At 43.2% G+C, this 12,828-nt stretch overlaps 1 protein-coding gene across 2 annotated transcripts in view; it reads left to right on the top strand.

Annotated features, from left to right (window-relative positions):
* LOC148035483 (DNA primase) overlaps positions 1-12,828 on the top strand; it is a 170,644-nt gene that overhangs the window by 51,610 nt on the left and 106,206 nt on the right. For both annotated transcript variants that reach the window (XM_087677444.1, XM_087677445.1), the window contains exon 5: positions 8,723-8,774. In XM_087677444.1, coding sequence (XP_087533570.1) covers positions 8,723-8,774 — 52 coding nt within the window. The remainder of the gene's footprint in view (positions 1-8,722; positions 8,775-12,828) is intronic.

Raw genomic sequence — 12,828 nt, 5'->3', positions numbered from 1 at the left:
TAAAGCTGAAAAATTCTGGAAAATGAATTAGCAAGACTATCACTCTGAAAAACTTGGCTATGCAAGTAGAAAAAAGGTTATTGGATTCTGAAAGAGGGTCATTCCAGCCTTGTACAAGCTGAGAGGCAAAGAGGGGAGGTGCAAGGCCTTCCAAGAGTCGGCGACCTTCCGAGAAGAGGCTACAACAGTAGTTGACAGCCTGGGAAGCCTGCTTGGCAGCTAGTGACAGCATTTTGGGTTGGAGACAGCCTGTTCTTGGCTCCCAAGCAGCAAGTGACAACAACAAATGCCCTTTGGAACAAGGCAACAACTGATTTGAAGAGATTCTTGCTGATGAAACTTTGAAATTTCTTTCTCCACAGCATTCTCTTTCATCCACTATCCATTTCTCATCCTTTCTTAGCAATTTCCAGCTGATTTAGGCATTGGAGGTGGAGATTATGATGAATCTCTGCAGTAAACCGTAATTCATAGTACAAAAGAGGGTTTGACAGCCACCTTGAGAAGTGTACTCAGAAATTGAAAGCCTAGAGACTCGAAATTTCAGTCATTGAAATTGGATCAATTTCAAGAGATTCAAGTGGCCATTCAGCTTGCAAACATTTGGGGCTGAATTTTCACCCAAGGAGCACAATTGAAGGCCAAACCAAGGGGTAAATTGGTTTGAAGACTAGCTGGTCATTTATGATAGCAGGAGGCACTTGGATTAGCGGAGAAGATTGAAGAATCTTAGTATACTCCATCCATTTGCAATAAAAGGATAAAGAAACACCATGAGGGGCACAAGTTTTGGGGCCAACAGGTTGTCCATTGTCCAAGATTAAGTGATAAATTGTGCACTTCAGTTTATGTGCTTAAATTGCTTGCTGTAATTAACGATTAATCATGTTACTACCACCCTCTTTGAGGAGGAAGTTGGTTTCACCAAGTGCTGATCATAATATGGACACAAACATGAGGTTGATGTATCAACATTGATGATCCGCAAGACAAATAGATTTGGCTAAGGGCAAGCAGCTTGTGTTATCTTCAATTCATGATGAATTAGGATGTCTTGATGTTTAAAATGAAAAAGACAAGAATGTTATTGTTCAGCAATAAGCTAGTCCATTGGCAGGAGGTTAAGATTTCTTTCGTACATATGTATGGCGAAAGAATGAGAGTCTCCACATGTGCCAAATGCTCTTGCTATTACTCCTTCTGGTTCTAAGTTGCTTGCACATTTGTGGTTGCATGTTGAGCAATCACGGGATCCACTTGCCCATCTCGCATTTTAGCACCATGGGACCATAGATACCTACGCTTACCTTCAAAAAATGAGGATAAGCCCTCTTCATCTAGGACTGAGCAACATGGGTAGAATGTTGGAGTATTGGCTGATTTTCTGAATGATGGGATACTTGAAGCGCTAGCAAAAAAAAGTTAAATTGAGGTAGGATCAGCCTTGAAATTGACTTTATTTTTGCTAATATATGAAGATCGCCACTTGAAATGTTTGTGGGATTTTCTCTTGTAGCAAACAACATGACATGTGGCGTATTTTGGATGAGAATAAATGGGATGCATTATGTGCTGTTGAGCAAAAGAACATAGTAAAGCAGGTCAAATTGTTGAATGCCATGGGTTCCAATTGTTTTATGCTGGTTGTGCTACTATGCATTACTTTGGCATTCTCAAGGTTGTTTATGAGAGATTTCACCCGATACTTATAAAAAATGATGTGCTCGACTGTCTTTTAGTAATTGAAATTATGATTTAAAACGACATTTTATAGTTGATTGAGATCTATGCACCGAATGATTCCTTGCATTGTTATGACTTATGGGATCGTTTGAAAGCAAGCATTTCCCTTAGTAGGCTAGGCTTGGTAATGGCTGACGTTAATATGTGCAGTGACCCTTCACAATCTACCTCTAAGCACTCAGTGATGGATGCACCAGAGGACCGTGCTTGGGATGATTTTGCTTTGGCCATTCTCAAACACGATCTATGGTCTTGGCTTTGCCCATCAACTTCTGTATTTACCTTTTAGTCAGTGTAGGATATGGTGACATGGTCTCGGTTGGATCATATGTATGTTATGCAAGATGATGCTTTCTTGCCAAAGATTCTAGAGATTCGCCAACACTAATAGTGCTGCCTTAGCCTCTAGGTGTCTCTGGCTGCTCGTCTTGTCAGTGGTAGCCCGTAGCCCTAGCTCCTTGTGCTCCTTCTTGGAGGCTTTGCCAGTTGCTTGCGCCTTGCATAGCTGCCCTAGGCAACGCTTCTATCTATGCCATTAGCGCTCGCTACCTGTCCGTCTCCAACTGCACCTCCTCCAACTCGACCTTCCAATAGGTGTTGCCAGTCTGCCTACGCCCGCCCTCTGCTTGGTCCGCCAATGCTTTAGGTGCCACTCCAACTCTATGCCCTTAGCCTTGGTTAGCCACTGATCACTAGTCCTTGACATCTGCCTTGTGTGTGGCCGTTGCCAGCTGGCAAGAGCTCAATCACTACGTGAAGCAGAGAAAAAAATAAAAAATAATTAAATTTTATTCAAATTGAATCCTTTGGAAGGGGCTTTTGCTTGGATAGGCAATTATTGTAGAGATTTTGTGAATTTTGGGTTAGAAATTTGGCGCTTTTGCTATCAACTCAGAGATTGGAAAATGTACATCTGTGACAATCTGAAATAGATTGATTTTGTGCATTTCGAGACAAGACATTTCAGGGTTTTTGTGCTGCTAAGCATTTATTGCATCTTGGACAACGTGCATTTTAGACAGTTTTTGACAATGTGTGATTAAATTTGCTAATTACAGCAAAGTACTTGCTGTAATTTTTGGAAATTCTAATATTTCTAGGTTGGTCTAGCTTGAGATATTTCTCTTTTGCTCTCTAATTAGTGACATTCATCATGGCAAATTAGGGAGGTGATGTATTTACATATGTATCTAAGGAGGATAGGATGGATGGCAACAACTATTCCCTCTGGTCCTTTATAATGAAGAATGTGTTGATTGCAAAGAATCTTTGGGATTATCTTGGCGGTAAAGAAGTTAGGCCCGGAGTTGTGGCTCTTGCTACTTCTCCAGAAGGGCGTGGACAATGGGCAGCTCAGTCTGCTCCAGCTCAGCCACTTCCCTAGAGATCAGCAGCACAAAAGGTATGGGACACACAGGATGCATAAGCTTTGTTGTTGATTGCATTGGTAGTTCAACGGTCTATCATCCCTCACATTCGGTCTGTAGCTTCTTCACGAGAAGCATGGCTGATCTTAGAGCAGATGTTTGCTAGAAAGAACGAGACACACATCTCTTTTTTGAAGAAAGAGCTTGAGACTATGAAGATGGATGAGGGTGATTCTATGCAGCATCATCTAAGTAAAATTCAGGACTTGTGTGAGCAGCTTATGAATGTAGATGAGTATTACTCAGATGCGTAGTTGATATCCACTACCTTGAATTCATTGCCACCCTCGTACTTGGCCTTTCATATGGCCTTGAACCTCACCATGAGGATTTCTCCACAGCCACTTACTTTCCTTTAGTTGGTCAGTTTGCTCTTAGAGGAAGAGCAGACAAGAAAGAATAGTGGTGTGGATGTCATCATCTTTGAGCAAGCTTTTATGGAATGGTAGAAGGGGAAGGGCAGCCAAGCTAAAAATGCTTTGTAGAGCTTTGGGACATTAGGTGCTTCATATAGTAGCAAGAAACACGGGAGGCATGCAAGCCAAGAAGGGTAATCACTATTGTAAAAAGCCAGGACACTACATTATTGAATGTAGAAAGCGCATAGCTAAGGAGAAGAAGGAGGAGTCAGGGACGTCTATTTTTGATGCACCTTCTAATGCCATTGAGTTTGCTTCCTTTGTTGCAGATGTGGACTATTGATTTTACACACGCAGTTATGACTTTTCTTGGGTTGATAGAGCATTTAGCTCTATTGAGGATGCTAGCACATGATTGTTTGACAATGGTGCTTTCAAATACATCACATCTTGTAGAGATTTGTTTGCTTCTGTTATTGCAGCTTCGATTGGCAAGTCTGTACAGTGTGCCAATAATATATCGTACCTTGTTAGAGGCATTAGAGAGATCGTGTTGACAGCCATTGATGGCTCTATTTTCTGCTTGCAAGATGCCTTGTTTGTACCAGGCAGAAAGAAGAACTTGTTGAGTTTGATTTTATCATAAAGAATTGAACATGGGATTTAGTGTCCTTGCCTATTGGGAAGAAAGCCATTGGTACAAAGTGGGTCTATAAGCTGAAAAGGAATGTAGATGGATCCATTGACAAATATAAGGCTAGGCTTGTGGCCAAGGGCTACACATAGAAGAAAGGCATAGACTATGAGGAGACATTTGCTCCTATATCTTGCATGACTACCATTAGGTCTATTGTTGCTTTGGCTGCCCATTATGGATGGACTATACATCAACTTGATATAAAGATTGCATTTTTACATGGGGAACTTCAAGAAGTGTATGTACAACAGTCCATTGGTTTTGCAATTGAGGGATCTGAACACTTGGTTTGCAAGCTGAAAAAGGCTTTATATGGTTTGAACCAAGCTCCTTGAGCCTGATATGCAAAGATTGATGTCTTTTTACTCAGCCAAGGGTTCATAAACAACTCATTAGAGTCTACCCTTTATGTATGTAAAGAGGGGGGATCCTTGTTGGTTATATATCTATACGTTGATGATCTTTTGCTTATAGGGACACATGCTGATCAGATTTCAGCATTCAAACAAAATTTGCAGCAAACTTTTGAGATGTCAGATTTGGGCCCTTTGCACTATTACTTGGGCATTCAATTCATTCGTGATGCTAGAGACATTGGATTGCCACAATCTAGATACATTGGTAAACTTCTTGAGAGGTTTGTTTTACAGGATCGCAAGCGAATTTGTATACCAATGGAACCTGGACTGAAGCTGTCATTGCATGATGATAGTGATTTGTTTGATATCCATACATATGTTCTAGCAGTTGGATGTCTTATTACCTTATGCAACACAAGGCCATACATATAATTTGTAGTTTTAGCCCTGAGCAGATATATGCATAAGCCACACATGTCACATTGGCAAGCTGTCAACCGTGTTTTTTGTTACTTGCAGGGTACTAGGATTCTTGGATTGCTTTATGTCAAGGGGGTACCATTGCACATTCATGCTTACAGCGATTCTGATTGGGCTGGTGATTATGATTCTTGCCACTCCACTAGTGGCATTTGTTTCTTTCTTGGCCCATCTTGCATCTCTTGGCTTAGCAAGGAACAATCCATTATTGCCACATCGTCATGTGAAGCTGAATACAAGGCAGCTTTAACTACCACAGCTGAATGCATATGGTTTAGATGGTTATTGGCTGATTTGGATGTATTTGTTACGGAACCTACGCTCACAAAGGAGCGTTGGTGATCTTTAGTAGGACACTGGTGCACTTTTTACTCTTCATATAAGAGGTATATCTCCCCCAGATTTATTTGTTTTATTTTATGTGTCTATGTTATACAATTTGGGCACTTATGTTTTACACTCTTCGGGTGTGAACACGCTCTTACAACCCTAAGATTTAAGGATTGTACTTTGTACTTGCACCTCACACTTCAAACTATTGCATTGGGTATTGTGCTATCACACTCTTACACTCTTCTCACTGTCAACTGTACTTGCAGCTGAGCTTGAGCTTCGATCCTTGTGCATTCTCTCACCTCTCACAGGCATTGGTTCATTCCCTATTGCTTGAGTCTCAGGATGAATAACAATGCTTATATGATTAGGATGAGTGGAAACTAGTTACCAATCTTAATGATTATTTCAATTACTACTTATATCAAAGATAACTTTTTGTACAACCCTTGAGATAACTTTGTATTCAAGAAAGAGACATTAACACAAAAGATTTGTATTGCTTAGCTAATTGTAGACTACTCAAAATGCATGAATTTTCCTCTACATGAAAGGTTGTTCTTGTGTATTCACAATATTATCAACTAAATGGGTGCTCCATAAGTAAGTGAACAATTCCCTTGTAAAGGGCACTACTCAAGTGGCACCTATTACATTAGTATTGTGTTAACATCTTACCCTTGTATTTGTGTTGTTTTTATGTGATTTGGGCACTTGGTAGGATGAAATCCCAATTGGGCAGCCTTCCAAGTGAAAACTTGTTCATTGTGTGGCATGCTTTCTAATTACTTCCTCAAGTGGAGACTTCTGGGCACATTTCTCAGAAGGGATCCTGGACATGCTAGTGGTCATTATACTGCATTTGCTCCTTACCTCACGGATCTTCTACAACATAATGCTTGGGGGAGGTTTTGTAGTACCATTCCCTTAAACATGTATATATGAGCCAACTCTTCGTAAAAGAGGAAAAACTCTTGGGGGGTTGGCTTGTATATACATGTTGGCTCACATATATACATTTATGATTCTCATCAAGGCGCCCAACTAAAGGCCAAACAAACATGCCTTTATGGGCAGCTGGGCGGCTCATTTTGGCCTAGCTTCTTGTCTAGCATGTAGTCCTGAGGTCTATATATATGACTTCACTCCTCCACTATTCGCATTGTGTCACATGCACTTAGAGAGAGGGAGATTGGAGGCCCTGATCCTCAATGGTCATCATTGTATCATCAGCAGTGAGGTTTGTACTCTTATTCTCATGCCTTGAGTTTTGGATTCCATTGCCTGTTCATTCATTCTTTGAGTTCGTGTTCTGTTTTTCACAGTTCATTCTTCTCACTGTTTAGCAGTTTTGTTCTTTTTCTTGCGTTGCTTTGCTCATTCTCATACTAATTTCTCTTGGATCTGGAATAACCCCAAAACATTTTCTAGACAAAATTTATCCAAAACACTTGAGTTGAGAGTCATTAGTAGAACAATTGAATTACAAAGTTCAATAAAAAGGGATTATGGGCAGAACCACTGTTTCATCTTGCATCATCTTTGGCAATTTTCCATGACCCCTACTATCTCAGCCAGTTGTGATGTGAATCATCATGTGATTTTAGACTTCATCAGCACTTGCCTTGCATCATCATCATCATCATCATTGCCTTGTTGGTGTATTATTACTGCCTATTGATGTCATCATCAGAGAGTGGTTGCACACATCAGCTTGCTTTGGCAACAGCTTCTCCTGCTGTCTTTTTAGTTGCTGACCTGCCTCTTAGCCTTTCTGCCATCCGGATACCATCCTGACTGTTGCATTTGGCTGTCTTAAAGCTCTTGTTACTGTTCGACTGCATTCAGGTGGTTGAACTCACTGTTTTGACTTGCTCCCACACCAATGGGTTGCTGTGTTTTGCTGCATCAGCTGCTGCTTTTCAGCCTTCTTGACCTGTACACGTCATGGACTACTATGTTTGGCTCTCTTGATTGTCATCATTGCTACTAGGACACCCCACATCAGATTTGGCATCAAGTTTTGGTGACTGGTTGCATTTTGGATGCTAGAGAATGCCACACTCTAGCTTCCCTCAGCCCACTCCCATGAGAGAGAGTGGCTGTTGGACAGCCCTCTACTCCTTGGGCATTCCTTGTGTCACACACCTAGGATACTTGGTTGTTCATTGAGTTCATTCCTCCATTTATTCATTCATTCTCTAATTTCTTCTTTTGCATTTTGAAAGATGATTTGCTAGTCATGATTGTACAGTGTATTCTTTGAAAACCCTAGTGTATTTTCACAAACCATGGTGCCTATCTAAGCAATATCATAGGCAAAAAATCATTCTAAATCTCAAATCTAGAAAATAAAGGGCCTTAGAAACTAACTTGTGGCCCTGACAGTCTCGCAATAGAGGTACCATGCCTACACAATGAATTAACACTGTACACTTGTCACCAACAGTGACAAAACCCCCTCTATCTTGCAAATCTTGTAACCAATTGCTGTGGTACTAGGAGTCATACAGGTAATGGCCCCACTACCTCTAACCATGGCTTCAGCTCTGAAGGGGCCAAGACAATCTTCTTTGCTGCACCATCTAATGTAACAAAGCCAGACTCTGTGGGAGACACCATTGAAGGTGTGTTTGGCAGTGGTCTTGGATTCTTTTGTTGGACAAAGATTAAGATACTTTTTCCAGTATTGATCATGCACATTGTTGTGCCCCTTGCAATGAGGGCACTTCTCAGCTGGGCTGCTGGTGCAAGTTGAAGCAGATAACCGCATCAAGTTTGTAGAGTTTTGACTTCTCTGCAGTAGCAGATTGTTGTGGTGTACCCTGTGCCTCTACTATTTTCTTGGAAGATATTTGTGCAGCATCCAATGCTATAACTTAATCATTGGTTACTTGCATGGAAACCATTAGAATGTTCATTTAGTATGCCTATTGACGTATTTAACACATTGTATGTTGGAATGTGGGTGACACTAGCTATTGTAAGTTTTCTTCTTGAAACCGTGTATTGAATGAAGTGTGATAAATGATTGTGTTTGAGTAGTTTTAAGTTCCTTGCTGTCTATCTGAATCACAAACTAGTTTCTATTCATTCTGTCCATGTGTTAGTGGTTAATTTATTGGTACTGGATGCGTTACTCAACGATCAATAGAATAATCTTAGCTCGTCCAGGAACTCTTGCTTATTATTTATTTCTTTATTAAATCTTGCATAAAAGGCACATGCTTAGTTCGTGAAAAACAGTAATGTTTCTTATGTTTTCTAATAAGTTGTTAATTATTGTTTACAAATAGAGGCCTGCGTGGTTGATTACTTTTTCAGGTATGAATGCATACCAATAGAGTATCGCCATCACTATGAGATAATAACTGAGGTGACTGTCTTACCTTTTCTTGTCTTTGTCTTCACAAATATTCATGATCAATTTAATGAAATGATTGTGGCCAACTGAATAAACAATTAGTTAAACATTTTTGGTTTCTATGCTGATAGCAGTCTTTCTTGTTGAGTATACCTGTGCAACATTTGTAAATGCATTTGGGCTTCCAACAAATCAATGATACAAGTATACTTTTTCAAATTGGGGAAAACATCTTTGATAGCATGGATCTGCTTTCAAACTTAATGCACTCATAATGTCCATTATAGGTAATGAAGAAAGTTACTGTTTATGCAACTCACTCGAAAGATTGACATAGGCTAAGGAAAACTTATGTGCATTGCTAATGGCATCCAAATGTTGTGTGCAACCTAAGAGGCCATTATAGCCATCTCCAACAAAGCTTACTAAAGATGTAATATCCCTGAATGAAGGCATAGAATTAATCAAAGGATCATCTGGATACAATTCCCCATCAATCCATAGATCTATATTCCTCTTTCCGTGTGATCCACATAGTTGTTTGAATGTAGAATACATTAGATAGGGTTTGTTTTTCTTAGATAGTGGCTCATGATCACACTAAAGCTCAACATGGAGGTGATATATACCTCTTTGATGATGAGTTAGGCATTGCCTTATCCATTTGTGATGTTGATTCCACCCTAGCGATCTCCATTTGTAATGTCCATTCAGCCCTAGCCATCCATGTTGATTCCACCCCAACCATATCCATTTGTGATGTTGATTTTGCCCTAGCCATCCCTATTGATTCCACACCAACCATCTCCATTCTTGGTCTTGTTTCGGCCCTAGCCATCCTTGTTTGTGCTATTTGCGAAGTTGCTTTTGAAAAATGAGAGAGTATACATAGAATGTTTCAAAACGTAATGTGGCGGGCACAACTCAAGGCTTCACTTAGTCTTTTGGTTGATCTTTTGATTAAAAAAAAAATTATGCTAGATTAGACATCTAGGAGAAAAAGATCTAGGCAATGTGTGGTGCATGGTGTTCATACTATGATGGAAACTCGGCCTCAAGTTTCTCTCCCATAGAGGCACACTTAGAGGCATTGTCCATGAATTTTTTTTTTTGCAAATAAGGTGTGGCTAATTATATTACTTCAGAAAAACCTGAATACAAAGAAGTGCTCATGCTCAATAGACTAGCTGGAGCTAATGCAGTCACAAATATATCAAGTATACAAGTCTCTTAGGGCAGTCTAGGAGGGATGGGGGCAAGAAGCCATGGAGGGGGGGTGTATCGCTACTTGGGGCTGCCTGCTTGCATCATGAAAAACACGTCTTGGCCGCCCCAAGTGCACATGAAATGAGAACGGAGCTTCTGACGAGCTCGAGGACTTGCCTTGCATCTGGTGCCAATGGCTGCGGAGGGAGTGGATGATGGAGGTCCAGAGCTCTGCCAGAGTCACTTGTACTAAAAGTCTCTCCCCACCAAAAACCTCCTGACACTGCACCTTCCAGATGTGCCATCCAATAAGACTCCCTACGATCTCTCATACCTTGGAGCGGTCTGTTGTGGGCTCCAGTACCTGGCGGATGGGTAGGGCCTTCAAGCCGACCAGTGTGCACGACCCAGCCTCGATAAAGAATATTGTGTCTTGCATCCCAGCCTCATACAGAAGGTGATGGCCCTGGTTGACTACCTGCCAGCAGAAAGCTCCCCATGAGATATATCCAAGGGTGGGTGCTATACGACGGAGAATGTGGCATGCTCCCCTCCACACGAGCTGCGCCGCCTCGCACAACCAAAGGCAGTGCTTTGAAGTTTCCCAAAAGCTGCTGTGTGCAGCGTTTACAACCTCTATCCTTCTGCATCTCGATTGGCCAACTTCCCACCGCCAGACCTCTGTGTGCCAACAGCTATAAGAAATACGACACCCTCCTCAGCCTCCAGCTGTCCCATAGGCGGCTCTAGAAAGTCCGTTGGAAGGCATCTGTGATGTTGTGCTCTGTCCAGTACTCGCTATGTGACGACGCCCAGTCCATGTTGTCTTGCATCAGTACGTGTTTGCCCATCCTGGCTGTGTACTCCAAGAACCTTGGTGGCTTCTTGGCGGCCGCAGTGGCCCGCCATAGCCACTCTCTCGGGTCCCACTCTAGCTCATCAAGTGGCCTGCCCTCCCATATCCAGAGGCGCCACTCCCAAAGCTCCTCCCAGAACACATATGGGTCCAGCTGCCATGTCTTCCCTTGGAGGTCAACCGCCCGAATCCTCCTCTAGGAAAGGGCAACTATCCCCTCATCTTGCTGCTTCTTGTCGCCCTACCTCCTACACGGTAAAGGAAGTCCCATGTGGGGCGCCACCCACTCTACCTGCCACCTATAGAGGGATACCCGTAGGTGAAAACCTTTACCTCACTGGGCTCTACTAGCTCTCGTCTCGGGGGATCAAGCCACTCGTGAGGTATTGCTGCGTCAATCTCCCTTCTCCTCAACTCAACTCCTCTCTGGCAACTTGATGCTCGTTGCAACACCTCCAGGTCCACCATCCTGTACACCTCCCGCCACATCTTGATGGTACGAGCTGGGCCGGCTTCCCAACCGGCCCATTGGATGTGGGGGCGCTCGCCAATTTGTACCCCATCATCCCGATCTTTCACCTGGGGGTTCCAGATCATCGAGTGGCAGGCAATCTCCTCCTAGCAGCCTGGGAGGCTTTGAATTAGGGCCTTACGCAGGCCCTGCCACACATGAAGTATATTGTGTAGCAAGGAGGATCCGGGGGGACCTGATCTCGGCCGTTGTGAAGATTCATCTTAAGGATGGTCTCTAATCACTACCAAGCCTTTGTCTACACTCTTAGAGGCCCTCTTGACAGCAGGACCTTCCAGGTTTGCCCTCCTGGTGCGGGACCGCGGACTACTAGCTTGCCCAAAAGGGCCATGCTTTGATACTCTGGGTCTATGATCCCAAGCCCTCCCTTTGACCGATGCCGGATGATGGTCGCCCACGCCACCTTGGCCTAGAGGAAATTCTGCACTAGATGGCGAAGCTGAACTACACAAGACGAGGAGAAACACCAACACGAGGCAATGTACCAAGTTGTCGCTAGGAGGACTTGGTTAACCACCAGGGCTCGGCCCGCTAGGGAAAGGCAAGTAGTACTCTAGTAGGATAGCTTCCTTCAAATAGAGTCGAGGACTGGAAGAAATTGCTGGGAGTGTTTCCCACCCGGAACCCTAGGTAGCGGATGGCGGTCTTTGTACGCTTATCTAAATTCCAAGTGGATGTCCCACTCCGTGCTAGAGTCCAAGTCTGTAAGGAAACCAACTGATTTTTGCTCCCGTTGCAGTGCAAAACACCTCGAGAGCTAGTTTCACTCTTTCCAGCATCAGCTCAACGTCCTCTATGTAGAGTGTTGTATCATCTGCATACTCTAAGTCTAACAACTCTGTCTCCTCTCTCACCGGAAGTCGGAGGCCGCGTAACGTGCTCACATGTGACTTGAGGAAGTGAGAGATCGCCTCTGCAAAGAGTAGGAACAGATATGGGGCCAGAGAGCAACCCTGCCTGACCGATCTCTCTAGCTGAAACTCCTCCCCTCACCTGCCACCTATGAAAACCCTGCTGGTAGCCGATCTGTAAAGTGCAGAGACCCGGCGGATCCAAGCCTGGGGGGAAGCCCAACCTCACCATGGTGCCCTCTAAGAAGTCACACTCCACCCTGTCATAGGCTTGCTCTGCCAATCCCTGGCCAATGTGCTGGGCCCACTTTGTCGCCTCAAAGAAGGTGAAGACATTGTCTAGGATGCTTCTATCCTGGACAAAGCCTCTCAGTCAGTCATGAATGATGTCTGGAAGCATAGGGCGGAGTCGCCTACCAATCATCTTTACCAGAGCCTTATAGGCCACTGACAACAGGGTGATCGGTCTCCATTGGGATAGCTCCAACCAGTCTCCCCCTTTGGGGAGGAGACTTATAAGACCTATTGATAGACTCCTTGGTATCCGTCCTGAGCTGAAAATCTCTTGGAAGGCCAGTAATAAGGGGTACTTCACCACCTCCTAGTAGGTAGTGAAGAAGG

The sequence above is a fragment of the Lygodium microphyllum genome, chromosome 5 (genome assembly GCF_053477565.2).
Source record: "Lygodium microphyllum isolate KBCC chromosome 5, Lygodium_microphyllum_v1.1.10, whole genome shotgun sequence".
NCBI lineage: Eukaryota > Viridiplantae > Streptophyta > Polypodiopsida > Schizaeales > Lygodiaceae > Lygodium > Lygodium microphyllum.
Note: the sequence above shows the minus strand (reverse complement) of the source record. Positions and strands in the feature narration are given on the sequence as shown.